The 19509-nt window shown below is 48.0% G+C and overlaps 3 protein-coding genes across 3 annotated transcripts; 2 read left to right on the top strand and 1 right to left on the bottom strand.

Annotated features, from left to right (window-relative positions):
• The first annotated feature begins 1445 nt into the window (after positions 1 to 1445).
• Positions 1446 to 2420, top strand: LOC131291342 (5-demethoxyubiquinone hydroxylase, mitochondrial). The gene is made up of 2 exons (XM_058320542.1): positions 1446 to 1591; positions 1925 to 2420. Exons 1-2 carry the CDS (start codon positions 1447 to 1449, stop codon positions 2353 to 2355), a joined length of 576 nt encoding a protein of 191 aa, XP_058176525.1. The 5' UTR covers position 1446; the 3' UTR covers positions 2356 to 2420.
• Positions 2421 to 3264: 844 nt separating this feature from the next.
• On the bottom strand, positions 3265 to 7253 carry LOC131291332 (protein shifted-like). The gene is made up of 6 exons (XM_058320529.1): positions 6833 to 7253; positions 6524 to 6709; positions 3917 to 4117; positions 3757 to 3852; positions 3468 to 3671; positions 3265 to 3398 (listed from the first exon to the last, which is right to left on the bottom strand). The coding sequence occupies exons 1-6, from the start codon at positions 7251 to 7253 to the stop codon at positions 3286 to 3288; spliced, it is 1221 nt and encodes a 406-aa protein (XP_058176512.1). The 3' UTR covers positions 3265 to 3285.
• Positions 7254 to 11093: 3840 nt separating this feature from the next.
• Positions 11094 to 14449, top strand: LOC131291326 (rab11 family-interacting protein 1). Its single transcript, XM_058320524.1, has 4 exons — positions 11094 to 11393; positions 12308 to 12452; positions 12528 to 14174; positions 14252 to 14449. The coding sequence occupies exons 1-4, from the start codon at positions 11363 to 11365 to the stop codon at positions 14256 to 14258; spliced, it is 1830 nt and encodes a 609-aa protein (XP_058176507.1). The 5' UTR covers positions 11094 to 11362; the 3' UTR covers positions 14259 to 14449.
• The last annotated feature ends 5060 nt before the right edge of the window (positions 14450 to 19509 follow it).

The raw sequence follows: 19509 nt of genomic DNA, 5'->3' as shown, positions 1-19509 counted from the left end.
ATGGGGTTGCCCGACAATAGGGCTCATTGTACCCGGGCTGCATTGACGCGCCCTGGGAAAGCTCTAGCCCTTCCTATTCCTATATAGGAAGGAAATTGACATGTTACAACACCCGTGCGCCTGAAGGTGTCTATTCGTATGACACGCGATTAGCAGTGATCGAGGGTGATTATGTTTACTACGCCAAAGATTATTGTTTCCATTTTCCCTGGGAAAGTCAAAGCCGACGAGGCTGATTGCTATCCGAAGGCTTATTCTTATTCCCGAAAGCTTCTTATTCCGATGACAATTCTTCTGCGAACCAAGTTTGAGAGTCTTTCGTGTCGGTTGGTATCCGAGATAAGAACATATGCATTGTTAGAACGAAATGCATTGGAGTGATAATTTGAATTTATTCGTCAGTTAGTAGCTGCACCTATTGTTTGCACATGGAATGCATTTATGCAAACAACATTATGGTTGTAAATGGTAGGACTATTCATTTTCTAAAACATTCTTATTTCTTGTGAGGAAAGGAATCGATTCCAAAAAGGTGTAAATGACAGTAGGTTAAGTCAGAGGTATTTTCCTCAATTATGTAGAATTTTATGAAGGACGAAAATGAGGGAGCTCCTGAAGTATTAAATGAAAGCTAAAATAGCAAACTCATGGAGAGAAAATTAAGAAATAACAAAGAAAAAACTACGAAAACATTCCCAATGATTAAAAAGAAAAGTCGCATCGGAATAATTTAATAAAAATATCTCGTAGTAAAAATATAAACTCCTTAATGCTTATTATATATTTGTAACTAGATAACATTGTTTGGCAGACCGCAGTTGATGCTTCTAGAACGTTTTAGAATCTAGAAAGATTTTCGTCATGCTTTTTTTGTAGTTAAATTACACAACCGCTCCATTGAAGTGCTTTTAAGTTTTTAAAAGGTCGACTTTTCCCGAATTTAGAGAATTATCGGTATCGGTATCGATCGTCACACCAGATGGCGCTGCAAAGCGGTACAGCCTGCTATAGCTGTACCGGTTGCTGTCACGGCTAACTTCATTTCGATGTAAACCGCAGATACGAACATGAGTAAACTTGATGGAAGAAGAAAAAAAAGCAAGCAAAAGCAGTCAAAATGACAACACGCCGTGGTTGACACAGCAAACGAAAGGTTAGTTTTGTTTTGTTATGAAATTCACATTCGCTAAAGCCGGTGATCTGTGATATTAACGCATTTGTGAAATAGCCCATCGTTCCATTTGAAGGATTCAATAAGTACAACGCAGTTCGCTTAGGAACCGGTGGATAGCAACTCCAGCAACGCATCGTATTATTGTATTGACTTGCAAACCTTGCAGTAAGCGAATCATAATGTCTGGTAATAAGTGGATGCGTTTTTCTTACATAATTATAAACAAGGTTGCTAACATACATCCACCAACTCCATTTCTTACAGTCGGCAAAATGCTACATCTTGCAAGAGGCATTCACACCAGCCCGGGTTCCTGCACGCAGCGCTGCTCCAAACTGATTGATACCGTACTACGGGTTGACCATGCCGGTGAACTGGGAGCGAATCAAATCTACCGCGGACAAATGGCCGTCCTGGGTACGTTTTGCTATCAATTGCACTGGTGACCGCAAATGGGCTTAGACTTGCGACGGGCACTACAACGATGTTCATGTTTCGCAAACTATTGCCAACGGAGGCCACTATCGGGTAGTGGTGTTGATTAGGTTAGCGAGAAGCTTCCCTCCGGTCGGCTTATCGGGAGCTTTAATCTCGAATGCAACGGATTCGCGAGGGCAGTAAAGGGGTCATAAGGATTGCATCAACAAGTTGTAGTGTTCGAAGTAGTGCGCAGTGTCGAAATGTAGTGTTGCACACACTCGCCTTTCGCAACACAATTTCATCGTGCTATTTTATCTATCCCCTTTGCAGGCCACACGAAGGCGGGCAAAACAATCCAGCACATGTGGGAACAGGAGAAGGTGCACAAGAAAGAATTCGATCGGCTGATCAACAAGTATCGGGCGCGACCGACCGCGTTGCTGCCGTTCTGGAACGTGGCCGGCTTTGCGCTCGGTGCCGGAACCGCCTTGCTCGGCGAGAAGGCGGCGATGGCGTGCACCGTCGCGGTGGAATCGGTTATCGTCGAGCACTACAACGACCAGCTGCGCAAGCTGATGGACGATCCCACCTTCACCGACAAGGAGCTGCTCGATACGATCCAGCGCTTCCGTGACGAGGAGCAGGAGCATCACGACACCGGGATCGAGCACGGCGCGGAGCAGGCACCCTTCTACCGTGCCCTCACCGACGTCATCAAGTTCGGCTGCCGGACGGCGATCAAGATAGCGGAAAAAGTTTAAGTCAGCTTCATAATAGATTTTTAAATAGTAAACTAGACGAAGTTGCAACTCGTCCTCGAAGGGTGTACCGTATTTACGCGTGTTAAACCCCGTAACAACCTTTTTTATTGCGATTGTTACTGTCTTTAAGAAGTGAATACGCCGTAAGCTGGTTGATTCTGTAAATGCATTCTAGTTATGTTATACGTATCACCACTTTCATTGTAATAATTTAATCATTTAATAGTCGTGTCCCAGATTTTCTATTTTATCTTTCACTTTCTCCAAACCGTTCGTTACTTGTAAGGGCTGAACCAAGTGAAGCTACATATTTTCAAACAGTCGCCTGAGTGAAAATTAAGATTGAACCAATATCGACCAAAAACAGTACTTGATGAAGGTAACACTGATGTGTTACTTTTTCGGCACAATCATCTTTGTTTTCAAAAGGGTGGAGTTAAAAATATGGTAGTTGAATAGGTTTGGTGGATAATTTACGGTAGGAGAAAAACTAGTTCAACTGTCGGCTAGTGACGTTTTGGATTGCATATTGTTATCTTTAATAAACCACCCTCCCCGCCCGCGCATAATAGGAAGTATAAGATTAGATGTAGTCACAAGCGTGCGGGGCCATATTGAAAGGGTTCTAAACTGGATACAATGACGCGGAAACAGTTGTTATTTGTTTTTAAATCGTTTGCTTATGAGATTGCGAGAACGTACCGTTTGTTCTCTCGTATCGTTTTTATTGTTACACTTGTTTATATCACTTTTAGTTGCTACTATGCGTAATAATTGTTCTTCGATATCTTTCCACCCATTTGCCATTCCAGCCAACTGACTACTGGGTGTGCGCTTGCCAGCTGGAAATAGGAACGGGGTGGCTGGGGACGTGAATGTGCTGGCTCTACTCATAGCTGATGAGCGTCATGGTTGCGGTGGCTGCTGCTACTACTTCTTTGGATGTTTCGGTGCCGCACTGGCGATGGTGCTGCTGTCAGTGACGGCGGCCGTTGTCCCACCTGGGGTGCTGGGGGCCTTCGTGTTGCGACGCCTCTTTTCCCCTGCGGATGGGAAGGATACACTTTTAAGAAGATTGCCTGCACCTTTGAGAGCGTCCACCTGCAACGTACTTTGATTGCACAGCCGCCCGTACCAGCCGGCGTCGCACTCGCAGGTGTGGTTCGGCTTGCAGATGCCGTGCTTGCAGGGTCTCTTGCAGGTCGACCGCTGGCGGCGCCCGATCTGGCAGTGGTCCCCGCTCAGGCCCGGCTTGCAGCGGCACTTGTTCACCCCGCGGCACTTGCCGTCGTGCAGGCACGGTATGACACACTTGGCTGGGGTTTTTTTTGTTTTGTTTAGAAAGGACACACATCCGTTAGGTTTAGGAGAGTTCGGGTTAGAGTCGATGGCGTTACTTACAGAACTCACAGCGCAGCCCGTAGTAGCCCTTGGCGCACTCGCACTTGTCCTTCTGGATGCACTTGCCCCCGTTCAGGCACTTCTCGGCGCAGATTCCTGCAAGCGGGTTTTTTTGGCCGTGAGTGGGTGCACGAAAAGGAGATTGAGAACAGGTTCTTACCGCCCTCGCAGTGGCGCCCCTGGTAGCCGAGCGGGCAGGAGCAGGTGCCGGGGGCGGTGCAGTTGCCCCCGTTCATGCACTGCGGGTAGCAGAGGGCCGTCTGGCAGTACTGGCCCATGTACCCCTCCGGGCACTGGCAGATCTTGTCCTCGTTGCAAACCCCCTTGTTGGCGCACTTTTTGTCGCACTCCGGATCCGGTCCTTTTCGTTGTTGAATTGGGCGGTTGTGTTTTGGGTTTTTTGTTTTTTCGTTGATTTTTTTAAAAAGGTTTTCGATTCGATCATCACAGCACGCGGCGTTGGTGTGTGTGTTTTTGTGTGTGCGCGCGCGTGCATCGGTTTCGATTTTCGATTTCGGTTTGATTTTGCATTTTCAACAGGATAGATAAACATGTTTTGTTTCGATTTTTGGTTTGGTTTTTCATTTTTGGTTCGTTTGCAGGATGTTGACGACGGGAATTGGTGGTGATGGTGGTGGTGGTGTTGGGTTGGTTGGTTGGTACACACAGAAAAATGGGACAATATTGAGACCACGTTTTTCACGGGGAAGTGGGGGGGAGCGTGGAATGGGCGGGGGTTTCACAAAGAGAAACAGATAAACACAGATTGGTTTTAGGACGAGCAGCAACGGCAACGGTGATGGTCTTACAACTTCCGGCCCCCAAAACAACTGGTCTCGACGGTCGGTTTTCGTACGCTTTCGCGCGCAAGCATTTTAGCAATAATAGAGGTCCGTTCAAAAAAAAAAACCCGAGTACAGTACACCCAAGTTTGCAAGCATTACATTGCCTGAGATGCGCATACAAACGAAAAAAAAAGAGGGAGGGAAGCGAGAAGCTTTCTACCGTGTTCGAACTTTCCGGTTCCGGTTCGGCTTGGCGATTTTGCTTTTCTTATTTTTGTTTTTGGTTCCAGCAAGCAGCTAGCAGGTTCCGAAAAAAGCTTGACTTACTTGGCGAGGGGAAAACAAAATGGAAATTGTCCCCCCGAAAAGCTGGCCGATGGGAAGGAAAGTTCGAGACGAAAACAATACAGCGCTGTGTGCAGCAGTCCGAAGCCGCGCCAGCAACAACACAATGTTCGCGCCTGGCAGCATTTCCGGCGATAATGGGTTCGCGCGCACACTGGTCCTACACGCGTTTTGTTCGGTGGCCAAAAGTGGACGTAAAGGGAATTTTGAGTAATCGCTATCATCGCGAAAAGCAAAGAAATACATTTTCTAAACATAATTTTGCGAAGGTAGTCCGGGGTGTGTGGGTGTGTGTGTGTGTGTTTGTGTATTTGTGTATCTGCGGTTCCGAAATGCTGCCGTGTCGAATGTTGTATACTCGGTTCGCGGGGGGGAATACTTTTGGGGTGGGGGAGGAGGGAGGGGGACGAGGATTCGTTCGTCCCCATTTTCTCTTCGAAGTGCACAACAAAGCGGAATGTGTTTATGTTTAAGCTGAAAGCAAAATATTAAAGAAAAGCGCACTGTAAAGGATATTTCCGGTGCATTTCCAAATGCAGCAGGAAGAGGAAGTGGGCAACACACGTATCAAGCAGTAAAGGCAGGCAAGCTCTAAAAAGGATCAAGCAAACCAAATGGCAATTACCTACAAGCGGCGGTCTGTGCGTAGCCGTCAAGGCGTACCTAATTGCGCTAATGCTACACATGAAGCGGAAGCCATCAAAAACTGAGCAAAATAATGACGGAAAGCAGGAGATCGGGCGGGCTTCGGAAGAGGGGGCATGCTGGGTTTGAAGATATCCGAGTCCTCCGAGTGGTGAGAATTATTCTGCCAGGCGTTGGACATGAGAGCAGGGAATCCCCGCGCGTACCGGCCAAGGTACACTTCTCCCCCTGCAGCAAAATGACTGGAGAAGACGAAGGCGTTTCGATACCTGCGTGTTTCATCGAGATGGACCTGGGTCCGAGCTCGACCCAACTAACTGCGCACAGCTGCCGGAGATAGGACCTGATTCAATTGGGCGCACACACACGGGCGTCGGAATCCCTTTAGTTTCGCGCGGAATGGAATGTGCAGCTGCCGAAAATCAAAGCAAAACCTGCGTCCTGTCCTGTGTCCTTTACCCACCCTATGTCCCCACTGTGTCTTCCCCTACAGCGTCAATCGACGAGATTGGCTTAACATCATCGTTTAACCGTGGTAACGCTCGTTGATCGATTGAATACGTTACGTTACGGTATGAACCGACGGTGTTAGGCTAATATAACCAATTATTGCTGCTAGGGTTAGCAAAGCAACTGCCAAAATGATGGGATACCAACTGTTGTTCCCGGGAACTGACCATTTTTCAGTCTAAAAAACGAAAATATTGGCAGTCTGCACGACGCGGGGCATGTATGTTCAGTCCCATGTAAACCAACCAGAAACCAAGGCGCTTGCGGGGTACATAAGCCGCATGGAGTCGTAGTGAAGGACCTCGGACGGATGGTGCGGATGTTGAGGGTACAGCTACGGGAACGATTGAGGATCGAAGGGGAGTACTGTGTGTGAGTCGGGAGCCAACGTGGGAACGGAGGGTTAGAGTACGGGTACAGTACAACAGAGATAACAGAAAAACAGAAAAATAGGCAAATACAACAAAAAAGGCATACGCTACCTTGCGAAGAAGATGTTAGAGTAGAAGTTCTTTCATACACACCTCTATGTGCACATTCCTTACGCAGTTTGATGCGGAGAGGCGTCCCGGGGACCGGTTTGCCTTTCCGCGTTTGGATCAGGAGTCCAATGCTAAACATTGCGATGCCCGATACATTACCGGAGCATGGCAGAATCACACTGAACTCTGTTCGGAGAGAGAGATGGGAATGGAAAGGGTAGAGAACCCGGTCAGTAGTCATCCTCTGCGTGGAGCTCTAAAAGATTGTCCCCCCCCCCCCCAGGCATCGTCCGTATTCCCGCGGCTCACCCTTGGCATTCTTCGGCACGCGGCCGGACGTTTTGATCGAGATCGTCGGCGGCTTCAGAATGTTCTCGTCCACCGACATCAGCCGGTCGAAGTTGTAGTAGTACTTCTTCGAGCCCGCCTTCCACGTGAAGTTGACGCAGCTCACCTCGGAGGGGATCACCGGCAGGTACTGGCTGAAGTTGGGATCACGGATGTGCGGCGATACACGCCCATTGTCGATGGCGTAGATCTTCATCGCGACGCCGCTGAAGATCTTCACCTGCTGCTCGTTGATCCAGAGCGACAGGTCGTCGTCGTACAGGTCCTGGTACATGTAGTAGTACTCCTGGCGCGACTGCACCACCGGCGGTACCAAGGATATGGCCAGCGCGGCTGTCAGCAGCACCAGCGCGTTCCGCTGCCCAAAGCTGAGCTCCTTCATGGCCATCGTTGCTGCTGTTCTGTGGTACTCTCACCCTATGGAAGAGACGCGACGGGCCTGTTTTCAGTTAGAATCCTTTCGAAGCCGTCTATCCACTCCACCAATTTTCGCCTGAACCTACACGGAGCGCGGTGAACGCACTCACGTCAGTAATCTGTGATCTAAAATCTGTAATCTTAAATCTGTGATCTAAAATCTGTAAAAATAGCTTCTTCCAGATCACGCCCGTTGATGTTGTTGTATTTTTTGTTCAGTTCATGCCTAGTACTTGAGTTTCTTTATATGACGTAAAGAAGAAAAAATGGGAAGGTACACGAATCAGTTAGCAACGCGCTTTTGCAAGAGTTCGGGTGTCAGATTCTAAAACGGTTGACATCGTTGAAGTCATCTAGATACAAAAGGGCGGCCGCGTTCGACGCGATCCTTTTATGGTTGGCCCTTTTCCCTGGATTTTCCCGGGTTGCCAGTGTTAGGTTGGATTTTCCCGGACGCACCTCGTTATTGTAACTTATTGACTTCTGACGATCTGACACTTACCCGCGCTGAAGGCGGATCATTTAGGTAGGTAGAATTCAATTTGTACGTCTGTAAAAAGGTGGTCAAGGGCTGGAGACAATCTTCCTTGGTTAACAACAACGAAGCGTCAACAGGCGCGCGTCCTGAAAGTGATCTAGAAGAAGCGATTCAGATAGATTTTAGATCACGCGTTTTACGCGCACCAAGAATCTCTGAGGCTACGCGCCTTGGGGCATTAAGATTTAAACGAAACCAAGATCTCAGAGCAGTGTGGTTAGATCTGAACCGGTTTTAGTGACTCCAAAGCGAAGTTTTCAAAGAATTGTGCAATTTAAAACTACTTCAAAATAAGTGAACCCCAACCTAGTGCACAATCAATGAGGCAGTGCAATCGGTTGGATTCTCAACGTGATGATGTGCGTGTGACGCTTCCTAGCTTCCTCCCACAGCAGCTCGTCGGTCGGGATCAAGTGTTCAGTGGCTTTTCAATTAAATCTTGCGCTTTACGGCTTGTCGCCACGGTCCGATTCGCATTTCGCTCGAACCCGCCGCCATCGCACCAGAGGCAAACGCAGATGCTGCCGTGGTGTCACGGTCGTCCACTTTAAGCGATGGAAGGTTCCACACCAGGTTCCCACCGTCAGATGGCAACTGGCAAGCGGCGAGCTCCGGTCGTCCGCACCCGGAGAGATATTCGAATGCGGTGATTTATGCGCGAGAAACCCCGGTTGCAGGCGGGGCAGGCGGGTATGGCGATTCCGATTAGCGAAATATCGAAAATCACACCCCCGAATGCAGCCTCCAACCAGTTCCGGTGCAAGGGATACGCAACCAGGGGGTTGGGCGAGAGGGAATAAGACAAGGCGAAAAATAATAATAACCCACCACCAAACCGAACAATGTTGGGTGACGGTGGGGGAGGTGGGGAGGGTTGGATCGGAGGGGGAAAAAGGAGTTAAGAAGGTACAATAAATAAAAGGCAAAAATGGCAAGCAAACGATCGGGGCCAGGGTATCGCCAGAATCGCAGACGCTCACGACTCAAAGCCAGAACTACTTACTTTCTGCAGGCGGGGGCCTCCTTTTAGAATTTTATTGCTTTCCTCCGCGCGCAGGCGAATTTTGGAGGGTTGTAAAATCCAGCGCAAAAAGAAATAAAACAACCAAAAAACAAAAAAAAAACAAAACTACGCGCAAACACACACTAGCGCACGGAAAAATTCCCGACCACGGAATAGTTGCGAACAGGAGTTTTGGATTATAAAACAAAAAAAAAAACGGCGCTCGGTCAGCGCTGCGCCTTTCGATGGTACGCCCGTGCGAATGTGTCTCTTCCGGGAGGGCTGGCCGGAAACGTCCTGATTTGTTCGCAGCACTTCGTCCGGGAAATTGGCGAGGAAAGACGGGGCGCGCTCAGGGCACCATCCCTTTGTATGTAGTTTCCTGTTTTTTTTTTTTTTGTTCAAAAGAACTATCGACGGTCAGAAACTAAACGAGGGCGATACACGCCGTTGTCACCAATGCGCCAATGCGCGTTCTTGTTTTAAAACACAACTATCTCCCGACGGCTCACAACACTGCACCAACAGATAACGCAAATGTGGGAAAAATGTGTTTCACCACCAAGAACCACCCTTTTTTTCGGCAGGCGTTCGCACCGATCGACGACGATCGCACCACTGACAAGAATGACGTTCGGGCCGTTTAGTTTTATTCTCCTTGGGCATTACGACGGCATTGCGACGTGCACCGTCTGTGTGTGTGTGTGGGACAGAGAACATGAATCGAACATGAACATGCCGGTGCAGGGGCAGGAGGGTGCATCGGTGGGCAGAAAGGGACGAACCGGGAGGGTTGAGGTAGCGACCGATCCCGACGAAAAGGGACCGTGTACTAAAAAGCTACAGTGCTTGAAGCATTTCTTCGCTACTTGAGGAAAAAGCCTGCGAAATGTGCGGTAGATGGAAGCTTCCAATTCCTAAGCCCACATAACAGTAGAGCTTTCTGCTAAGCACCGTAATATTCAAGCCCAATATTTCATAAATAATACAATTAGAATGTCTTTTCCCAAACTTGTTCCCATTCCCTTTCCTTTCGAAAACGAAGAAATCCTTTCGATTAACGAAAATTATATAAATGTTTTAAATAGATAAGCAGTTGCAGAGTCCATCCATTCCAATGGAACACACAAGGAAGAAAAGCTTTTCACAATCCGGCGATTATACAGAATTGAGTGGTGAAAGAAAATAAAGTAAACACATGTTTTTTTTTTACAAAAATTAATAGGTTAACAATTAAACTCTGAAATCAAATGCAGTGCGACACTAACATTTTCATTCACCCTCTTCACGTTCCGCAATTTGCACGTTGGTTGACCGATAAGATCAGGGAAAACTTGAGAGAACATGTTAGATGTGTTCAGTTTAGTTTCGCACCTACTAAATGCATTTTCGTGCATCGCTCTTTATTGAAGAGCCATTAAAATGTGTTAGGAAATCTGAGAAAATGGTGTTTGTTCGATGCTACGAAAAAAAGGCAGTTGTATTTTGGTAAGGACGTGACGGTTAAAAATATCCTTCGAATTAGTACCGAATAGAAACGTCAAACCGGAACGTCAAAGTGCACCGATGACAGCACCTTCACTTGGAAAGACATCCTTGGCCTCGCCAGGCAGCCATCACAACTGGTAGAGTAGTTACGTTGAACGGTACCGAACGGGGGCTGGTATTTATTTGCAATCGTTCTCAGGAAATTCGTACCTGCTAGTTTTGCGTTTCGGTGGCAAGTTTGGCGGCCTGGCGACGTGCCTTCGACGTGCCTTTTGCAGTTAGTAATAATTTAATTTGTGTTCCTCGTTCGGTTGCGTTCGGTGCGTTTGTGCGTTTTTGTGTTTTGATCATCGCATCTCTTTGTTGGCACGGTAAAACGCGAATGATGTGTCACTTGCTGCAACGATGCTGAAGGAGGAAAGCTATTCCCAATAGTGCTGATTCATAGCAGCGTAGGGCAACCATCCGTGGCGATAGGCGGAAGGGAAGAGCGCAGGAACCGGATACTAGTAGCGCTCGCGGAGGGTGGAGGAAACTAGACGATAACGTCCAGGACACCAGGGGCTGCCCGATCGACCTGTAGCTGCAAGGGTGGCATCGTTTTCCGCACGGCCACCAAATATACAAAGCTTGTGAAAGTTTCGTTTTCGGCTGCCAGCACAGCCGGTTGGAAGGAGGTGTGGAGGTGGGGGAGGGGAGAAGAAGGCCGCACGATTTCCGCTGGCAGCAGCAGCAGCAGCAGCAGCGCTCGCTCGGTGTGTTGGTGAGCGGAATAATTGTGCGTGGATCACTTAATTTGTTCGAGCGGGTGGTGAAAGAAAGTGACCTTTTTTTGCGCCCCGATCGAGTTTCGGGGGTTTTGCCGTAAGCGAGCGTCATCGAAATCCGAAAGCCACCCACCACTCGAGGGTGGAGGAGAGTCGGCATCGAATCGCCAATCAGCTGTTCAACAATCATTACATCAACAGGCGGAAAAAAGGAAAAATAACGGAACAATTAAATTAAACAACCACACGACAATTCGGCAGCCAACAACGAGGAAAAAATGTGGAGTCCAACGCACATTCAGGTGACAGGTAAGTGAACAATGCGCGCGACGCAAGCAATAGGCTAAATTGGGTGGAATGGAATGCACACACAAGATCGATGCGCAATGGCTTGAGCGGAAGGGGCCGTTGAAGGGGCGGAGGGGCTTATAAGATAAAATAGAGGCCCGATGAATCATCCGCGAGCAAACACAAACACACCTTCGCGGAGGAAGTGGACTGTAGCTCCAGACGGAATGTACGGAAAGGCCTGGGATGTATTTCTACGTTATTCGCTTCTTGATTGCTTCAACTTGCCGCTTGACTGCGTTATCTTCTCCCCTTTCTTTCCCGAGCTGGAGCACACTACGCTTTATCTCGGGTTTGGGTTACAATTTATGCAATTCTCTCCCCCAGTCCCGGGTGGCCTGGTGGCGATTTGCGTGACTCTTTCCCCGGCAACCCGGATCCTACAATGGTCCCTTGCGGCGATGAGAATAACAACTCCTTCGAAAAATTTGAATCAAACTGAACAATCATCACAACGATTCGAATCTTTCATTTACTCTTTTTGGATTTCAAAACGAGAAAATTGAATTTGTCGCCACAAAGATTTGAATCCAAAGTAGAGATTAGTCCCCAGTAATCCCAAAAGTGTGTAAAATAGTTACTAGTCTTCACAGAGACTCCGTAACAAGGAATCGAAACCTCAACAGCGATTAGAATCCCAATCAGAATTTAAATAAAAAAGGATTTTCTCAAACTATTTGTGTTATATAATTCAATAATAAGATTCTCAGTCACTCACTCACTCATTCTTGCTCTGAACGCACATCACTAGTTCCCTGGTGCAAATTTATGTGAGAAAACATCTCCATCAACCGTTACTTCGAGGTCCGGTTTTCGGTGCTTAAGAAGTTCTCACCATCATTCTTCTCCCCCTAAAAAACAAACGTTTCTTCCAGTGCAACGCGCCAAAGGGTTGCTGATGAAGGGTAAGGGTGGCACGAACAACTGCTTCGTGATCATCGCCCTGGGCAAGGAGAAGTACCAGACGTCGATCAAGGAGAAGGCGCCCGAGTCGGTCATCTGGAATGAGGAGTGCGAGCTGTAAGTCGAGTTGCCGGCGTGGTCGCGTCCGGGTGTGGGTGTTGTTGTTTTACAATTTTAATTGATGCTTCGCAGGCAAATACCGTCGCAGGGCAACCAGGCGCAGCTGGTGCTGACGGCGCTGCACCGGAACACGATGGGTATGGACGAGTTTCTGGGGCGCGTCGTGCTGCCGCTGAACGAGATGGACGTGTACGAGCGGCCCCGCTCCCGCTGGCACAAGCTGGAGAGCAAGGACCGGGAGAAGAAGAAGGAGAAGGAGCGGGGCGAGCTGGAGGTGCGCATCTCGTTCACGGTGAAGGCCGGCTCGCTGACCGACCTGAGCAAGAAGGAGAAGAGCAAGAGCTCGATCAGCAACCTGGCGTCGAGCGTGGGCGGTTCGCTGCTGAGCATCGGTGCGATCGAGAAGCGCAAGGGACTGAAGAAGATCGCCAAGTCGATCGGCTCGAAGATGCACATCTCCGGGCTCGGCAAGGGCAAGGGCAAGGAGTCGGGCGGTGGACCGGACGACGGCAGCTCGATGTACAGCGGTAGCTACTCGAGCCTCAGCGGGGTTGGTGCGGGCGGCAACGGAAACGGCAGCTCGGCGGCGACGCTCGTGGCCGGCGGCGGATCGTCGTTGGGCGGTCGGCAATCGAAGCAAACGTTCGGTGACGCCGACCCGGGTGTCATCAGCGAGGATGAGGACGAGTTCGTGCTGGACAACCTTTCGCACAAGAGCTCGAACGGGTCGCTCAACTTGCGCGCGGCCAAGAACGAGGAGCGTTCGCCGACGACGCTGCGTCAACATCCGCCGAACGTGCCGGCGCGTACCGCCCACAGTCTGCCCAGTGCCGAGCTTGGAGCCGAGGAGAAGGCACCACCACCGCCGGCACCGGCCGCCGGCACCAAGGTGGACGAGTGGGAGCAGAAGCTGTACGGTCGGAATCATCTGCTCGACATCGGCAGCACGGACTCGCTCAAGCGCCGGTCGTGGGAAAGCTCGCGCGTGATGCTATCGGTGCAGCAGGAAGATCAGGAGCAGGAGGCGGCCGAGCGGGAGGCCAACGACGCGGACGTGGGCCAACCGCGGGGCCAGCGTGGCTCCATGACGGCTCCCACCTCGCCGGATCTGGACGGCAGCGCCAAGGCAGCAGCAGCGGCGCCACCAAAGCCACTGCCACGCGTCGGGTCGCAGGATACGGCGGTTGGGCGGCAGTCGCCGGCACCGGCGGCGTCCCACGAGGCCAAACCGGAGAAGGAGAGCTTCACCAAGAAGCTGAAGCACTTCGTGAAGGATCGCAGCGGCGCGCACCGGGCAGACTCGCTGGAAAATCTCAGCACGGCTGCGGCCACGGCCACGGCAGCCGGCAAGAAACTCGGCGCGAAACGCCAGCAGGGTGGTGGCGGGGGGATCGGTTCCGGTTCGGCCGACCAGCGCATCATCATCGGCGGTGAGCACGGCGGGGCGGACGGGATGACGATGGCATCGGCCGCGGCGGCCGCCGCCGCCCAGCGCCAGTCGAAGCTCGCTCAGGTGTCACCGGAAACGCTCGCCAAGTACGAGGGCAAGTCGCGCGAGGAGGTGATCCGGATCGCGCACAACCTCGAGAGCGAGGTGCACTACCAGAAGCAGAAGGTAAAGGAGCTGGAGGACTATCTCGACAGTTTGCTGCTCAAGGTGATGGAATGCCACCCAAAGATCCTCCAGAACCCGTACCAGAAGGCAACGCCCACGAAGAGGTACGTTCGTCGGGGTTGCTTCACCCTTACCCGATTTCTACATATTCACAAGGTTTTTTTTTCTCTCTCCTCCGCAGTGGATGATCAACATGGTCCGCGACGCTAGCTGCAGCATCCCCCACTCGGGCCCATCCTTTTCTTCCACGCTGGCTAGGCTAACCTCGATCGATGGGGGGTCCGTCCAAAGCGCCAGCCAAGCGGCACCCGGACCTGAGGGGGTTCTTTCTTCTTGTTTATTTTTAGTGGAACCGTAAATTCAATTCATTAGCGACGTGGCGTGCCAAAACACCACCGATGCGAGCGATCCTGCAAACGGTGCCCGGCGGATAATCCTCCTGTGCAAAACTAAACCCCAAAAATCAAAACATAAGAATGTGTCAAAATAGCGGCCACGTTGTGCCTTCGGTTTTTCGATTCAAGACATGTCTCGGAGCCGTCCCGAAACCGTTTGCAAGATCCGCCGGTCCACCATACAGAGGCAGCTCCGGTTGCTGGACGCCTAATGCTAATGGGTGCAATTTATCGTATGCGAACGGTTGATCAAAATTATTCCCCGAAAAAGATAAATTATACCCGTGATAGAGAGAAGTATGATTGGACACAGTTTTTACACACAACTACTCATTAATTGTAACACACACACACACGCATACATTTACACACAAAACCACACACAAAATACACCGATATCTCGCATTTGCACCGTTCCCAGGGCGCATTTGATCCGGGGTTGCGATTTAATGCACTACACTAATCCCCCGCTTCCGTTCGCTGCCCGTCAATGTGCGCTTCCGTTGTGTGCAGTTGATACATGCCAGCACAACGAGTTTAAGCTGTCCAATTCGCCAACAAATTGCAATCTTCCTGTTTTATTTTAAACCATTCCACACAAGAAGTGCAAGTGATGTCTAATTGCTTTTTACCATGGCGAACTCTTATCCCTTATGTTTTGTTTTGAGCCAATGTTAGGATCCAACATTTGTACGTAGTTCCCAATGATGTTCGTTTTAACTTGGTGGATTCTACAGCAAGAAGGGGTTGCGTTGCAATCTACCGAACATTATTGGTTCCGATTGTGAAAATACTTCACCGTACACAGAAGACCTTTTACTCCCATCCCACTAGACGTAACAAAACGTTGTTATGGGTCAATTTTGTGTTTGTTTGCTAACTGTATGTGTTTTTTTCAACTGTTGTTTCTGGTGAGCACTGAACGAGCGAATAAGCGCGGGATTATTGTATACCTTATCCATAAGAAACACCAAACCAAGCAGAAACAGAGAGAGAGAGAGAGAGAGAAAAAAGGAGAACAAAATTTAATTATACACCATTATTGTGGTTAGAAACATATAAAGAGAGGGAAGGAATTAAAATACTATGAGGATCTGCCGACGAAACCGAGCCCAAAACCGGATCGTCGTATCGATTGATAGACACAGATAAAGAAAGAGAGAAAGAGAGAGAAGGTAGTTTTTTAAAAGTACATTGGCGTGTCGATAACTTTCTACATTATAGCCACGGTTAGTTACTTTTAAATAATTATTCTATTGTTATTATTAATATTATTTTTTTACTATTAAAATCTTACACTGAACACAAGTGGAACCAATAACACACACGCTCACGCGGGGTTTTTGTGGTGGCGCCATTTATTAGCTCGTAATGAAAGAAAAGCGTTATGCCGTTTGAATGTCCGTTTTAATTATGCCTCGTTTTAGGTGCGCTATGGCGAAAGGGAAATGATGTACAACGAACTGGAACGCCCTGGAATAGTAGGGAATCTTTTTTTCCAATCGTTGATCAACAGCTGCACTATCTTACACATTTTTTAACGAGCTTAGTTGATGAGTTAGCGTTTCGGTGCACAAAGGTTGCAGGTTGCAGTGAAAAATTTCGAGCCAGAAGGTTCGTTACTTAGTTTCGCGGAATCGGTGGCAAATAAGAACGAAAAAGCGAAGCTTCGATGAATGGATCAAAACTCTAGCTCCAACTGCTAATGAGAATGGAATGCATCGGATGGATTGGAAAAATTGGTTTTGCATGGTGCAGGTCTCAGGGTATTACCTTTTTTTATTTTAGATGGTCACCCTCACAACGGAGCATCAATGCGCGAATGCAATGCGACCCCGATTGGAATCGAAAGTCAAAGGTTGGGCGGCGGGAAACCCGAAAAGCTGATAATGAACCGCGTGCATGCCTTTGCCGGCGCAGGGGAGAGGCGTTTCTTTTTTGCCAGCTCTCCTCCAGCGAAACTAATCAACGCACCAACGTTCTTGGACGACGACAAACTCGACCGGAAACCGTTCCGCCGGTGAATGCCGGTCGTTCGTTAACGCTCGCTTCGTTGATCAGGCGGTGCATCTAGCTTGATAGCGTCGTCCAGTCGAGCGTTAATTAACACACCAGGGCCAAATCCTTCGAGCACGCACGTAACGCATCCAATGCAAGCAAAATAAGGAAGAAAGAGGAAAGCTTTTTTTTTAGTATTAGCAATCCTACGTTTGTTCGATGTCAAACGAATGCTTCCGAAAAGGCAGAAAAGTAATTTCATACCGTGCTATGGTTTTTTCATAGCAATTATAAGGAAAGTTGGACGAATTACGACGAATAAGGCATAATTTACAGCATCGTAATTCAAAAAGATATCACGGACGTGTCTTACCTCAGGTGAAAGATAGTTTAACTTTAGGAAAAATATAAACCCATACAAAAAGATATTGGATAAACACCATGACAAACAGGACAGCTACATTTACTCTGGTAAACATAGCATAAAAACTAATGAAGTTACATAAGTAACGTATTTTCCTGGGCCTTTTAAGAACCTGCTCACTTGACTTGACTCTCTTTTGGTATTGTGGGAGTAGTTTTCCTCAGTTTTTGTTTGTTATTTTGTTTGTTCGTATGTTTGTTCTTCTGTTTTGTTGTGAGGCATAAAGAATTACCAACAAACTGGCAATGGACTATGGATTCAAGCTTTATGGAGCTCATGGGAATGGAAATGAAAGGGCGAGATACAAAACAATTGCTTTTTAAACTAATGCGTTCTCCTATTTTGTATGTATAAGTGGTGTGCTGATGGCTTAACATTTTAAACATATAAAAATCGTACAACGTGTTCGACAGATAACAAACACAGTTGAATAATAAGTTTTTCGCCTGGGAAAACTTCTTTTTCCTCTACTCAATCGATGAAACTTTGGAAGAATATAGTAAATAAGATTATAATATCGAAAAAAAACAATTCAATGCGTATTTTTATCATAAATTGAGATGAAATACTGGTACGTATTGAACGTTCGTTTATTACACTGGGATATCCAGGGTATTCTTTTGGATTTTCCAAAAATGTGATTTCATTTACATCTAGAGTTCGGCAAAGTCGACTGGGGGCGTGTTGAGTAAACAACCAATGTAGGTTCGTCGCACTAGAAAGTCAACGTACGATCGCAAAAATTTGGTATATTCACCCGGAAGTAAGGGAGAAAGTGGGGAGGAGGGAGGGGTGGCGTACAAAGTTGAACACCGCCCGCCACGCTTAATTAACAGTGGAAACCGAAACCGGCGAAGACTCTGACACATCGTCGAGATGCTCGCAGGGATTGCTGGATATCACCGACTGGCTGGCAGATAATCATGGCAAAGTTTTTTGGGAGCTATGTTGACTCCCATTTGCCGCATTTTTGCATTTTGCCAAAACACACTTTTTGCCGCCGTGAACAGTCGATGTTTACTGACATACTGAGGCTGTGCTGCTGTGCAAGACACCTACAAAAACTAGTCACAGGGCGAACAAAGGTGAACAGAAAGGACAACACTGTGTTCACTGGGTAACATATAGCCTCGGGAGACCGTTCGGCGTGGAGTTCGATTCGTACGCGTCGGCAAATACCTCCGTATGAGGTATTACGGAGCTCTGCCCTGTGTTTGGTTTGTTTTTTTGTTTTGGAGAACCATCAAAAGACGCAGCTTAAATGCATTACCTCCGGCAGGAAAACATGCCAGCTTTCCGATGGCGGAAAAACAAAACCGAAATCCCCGAAACGGTTTTTTTGTTTTCCCCCGTGGCAAACAAACAGACAAACACAAAGTGTCTCACGTTCCCAGTGTTCCGTCGTTTTTCACTAATTGATGCAGCGCATTCGGGTGGGACTTTGACATAAAGGGGTTCTTCACTTTGCGCACAAAGAAGGTAAACAAAGTGTCCGATGAACATTTGTGAAACATTTGCAGAAATTGGGACAGAACTTTCTGCTCGTGGAGGGTTCATAATATTTTCGGTTTTCGTAAGTGAAAGCAGCGACGTATCGTGTTTTGCGTGAGATGAAAATCTAAAAACCTGCGCTCCGTTACTTCGGGGATCGAACTCGTCCTTGGTTAGCCTGAAAGGGGTCCGGTAAAAATCGGCAGTATTGAGCTGTTCAAATAATGTTTCGCGAAAAATCACAGCCAGAACGAACGGGGCAGACGATTGGCGCACAACGGGAAGCCATTTATAAAATTAAACATTCCTCGCAGCCGGGAAGCAGAAAAGAAAGTGCAAAGCAACGTACATTCCGGTTTGCGACATCATCAGATTGGCCCTGTGTGTGTGTGTGTTTTTTTTTTTGTTTTCTCCCGCTCCTGATGATAAGGATTAGCTCAACGGCTGGTTTGCGGTATTCCGGATTTCCGATGCGAATGCGTTACGCCGAGCCGCCTATGCTGCCAGGATTGCGGCCCATCACTCATGCCGTAATGGAGTACCTGGAGTTTAGAGTTGAGTTTTTGCCGGCTCCTCGTCCGCGCCTTAAGCTCGGACAAGCTTGCACCGGAGGCGCAGGTTGGCAAATATCAAGCCTCCGAAATAGAGGAACCAATGTGGGGGAAAAAAAACGGGCATGATTAACCTTTGAGTGCGCGAGCTATCTCTACTGCCCAGATGACGACTCCTTTGAGAAATTTAAAACGAGCCTATAAACATCCAAATCTACACGAACTGAAGTATTCCTGATTTTGGAGTCCTTTCCGGGACTTTTAACCTAAAATTCGCTCACTGTTAAAACAATTTTAAATCACTTATTTTGTGTTAGATAGCTTTCTCCAAGATTTTGCGGATTAGAACCAACGAAACTGGGGATAGCGATTTATGCTTCATTGTACACGCATTTACGTGATAATCGTTGTATGTTATTAGGTTAGTTGATGTTTATCGATTACTGTTGGACTTATTTGTTTTATAAGAGCTTGTTATTAATTCTACATGTTTGCAGTATTTTCGTTTAAGTTCTATGTTTATCTATAGGAAAACATTCTAAAACAACAACAGTATTCTGTAACTTTTTCCAACTCGGAT

This window comes from Anopheles ziemanni, chromosome X, assembly GCF_943734765.1.
Source record: "Anopheles ziemanni chromosome X, idAnoZiCoDA_A2_x.2, whole genome shotgun sequence".
Lineage (NCBI taxonomy): Eukaryota > Metazoa > Arthropoda > Insecta > Diptera > Culicidae > Anopheles > Anopheles ziemanni.
This window is presented reverse-complemented; position numbering and strand designations above follow the sequence as displayed.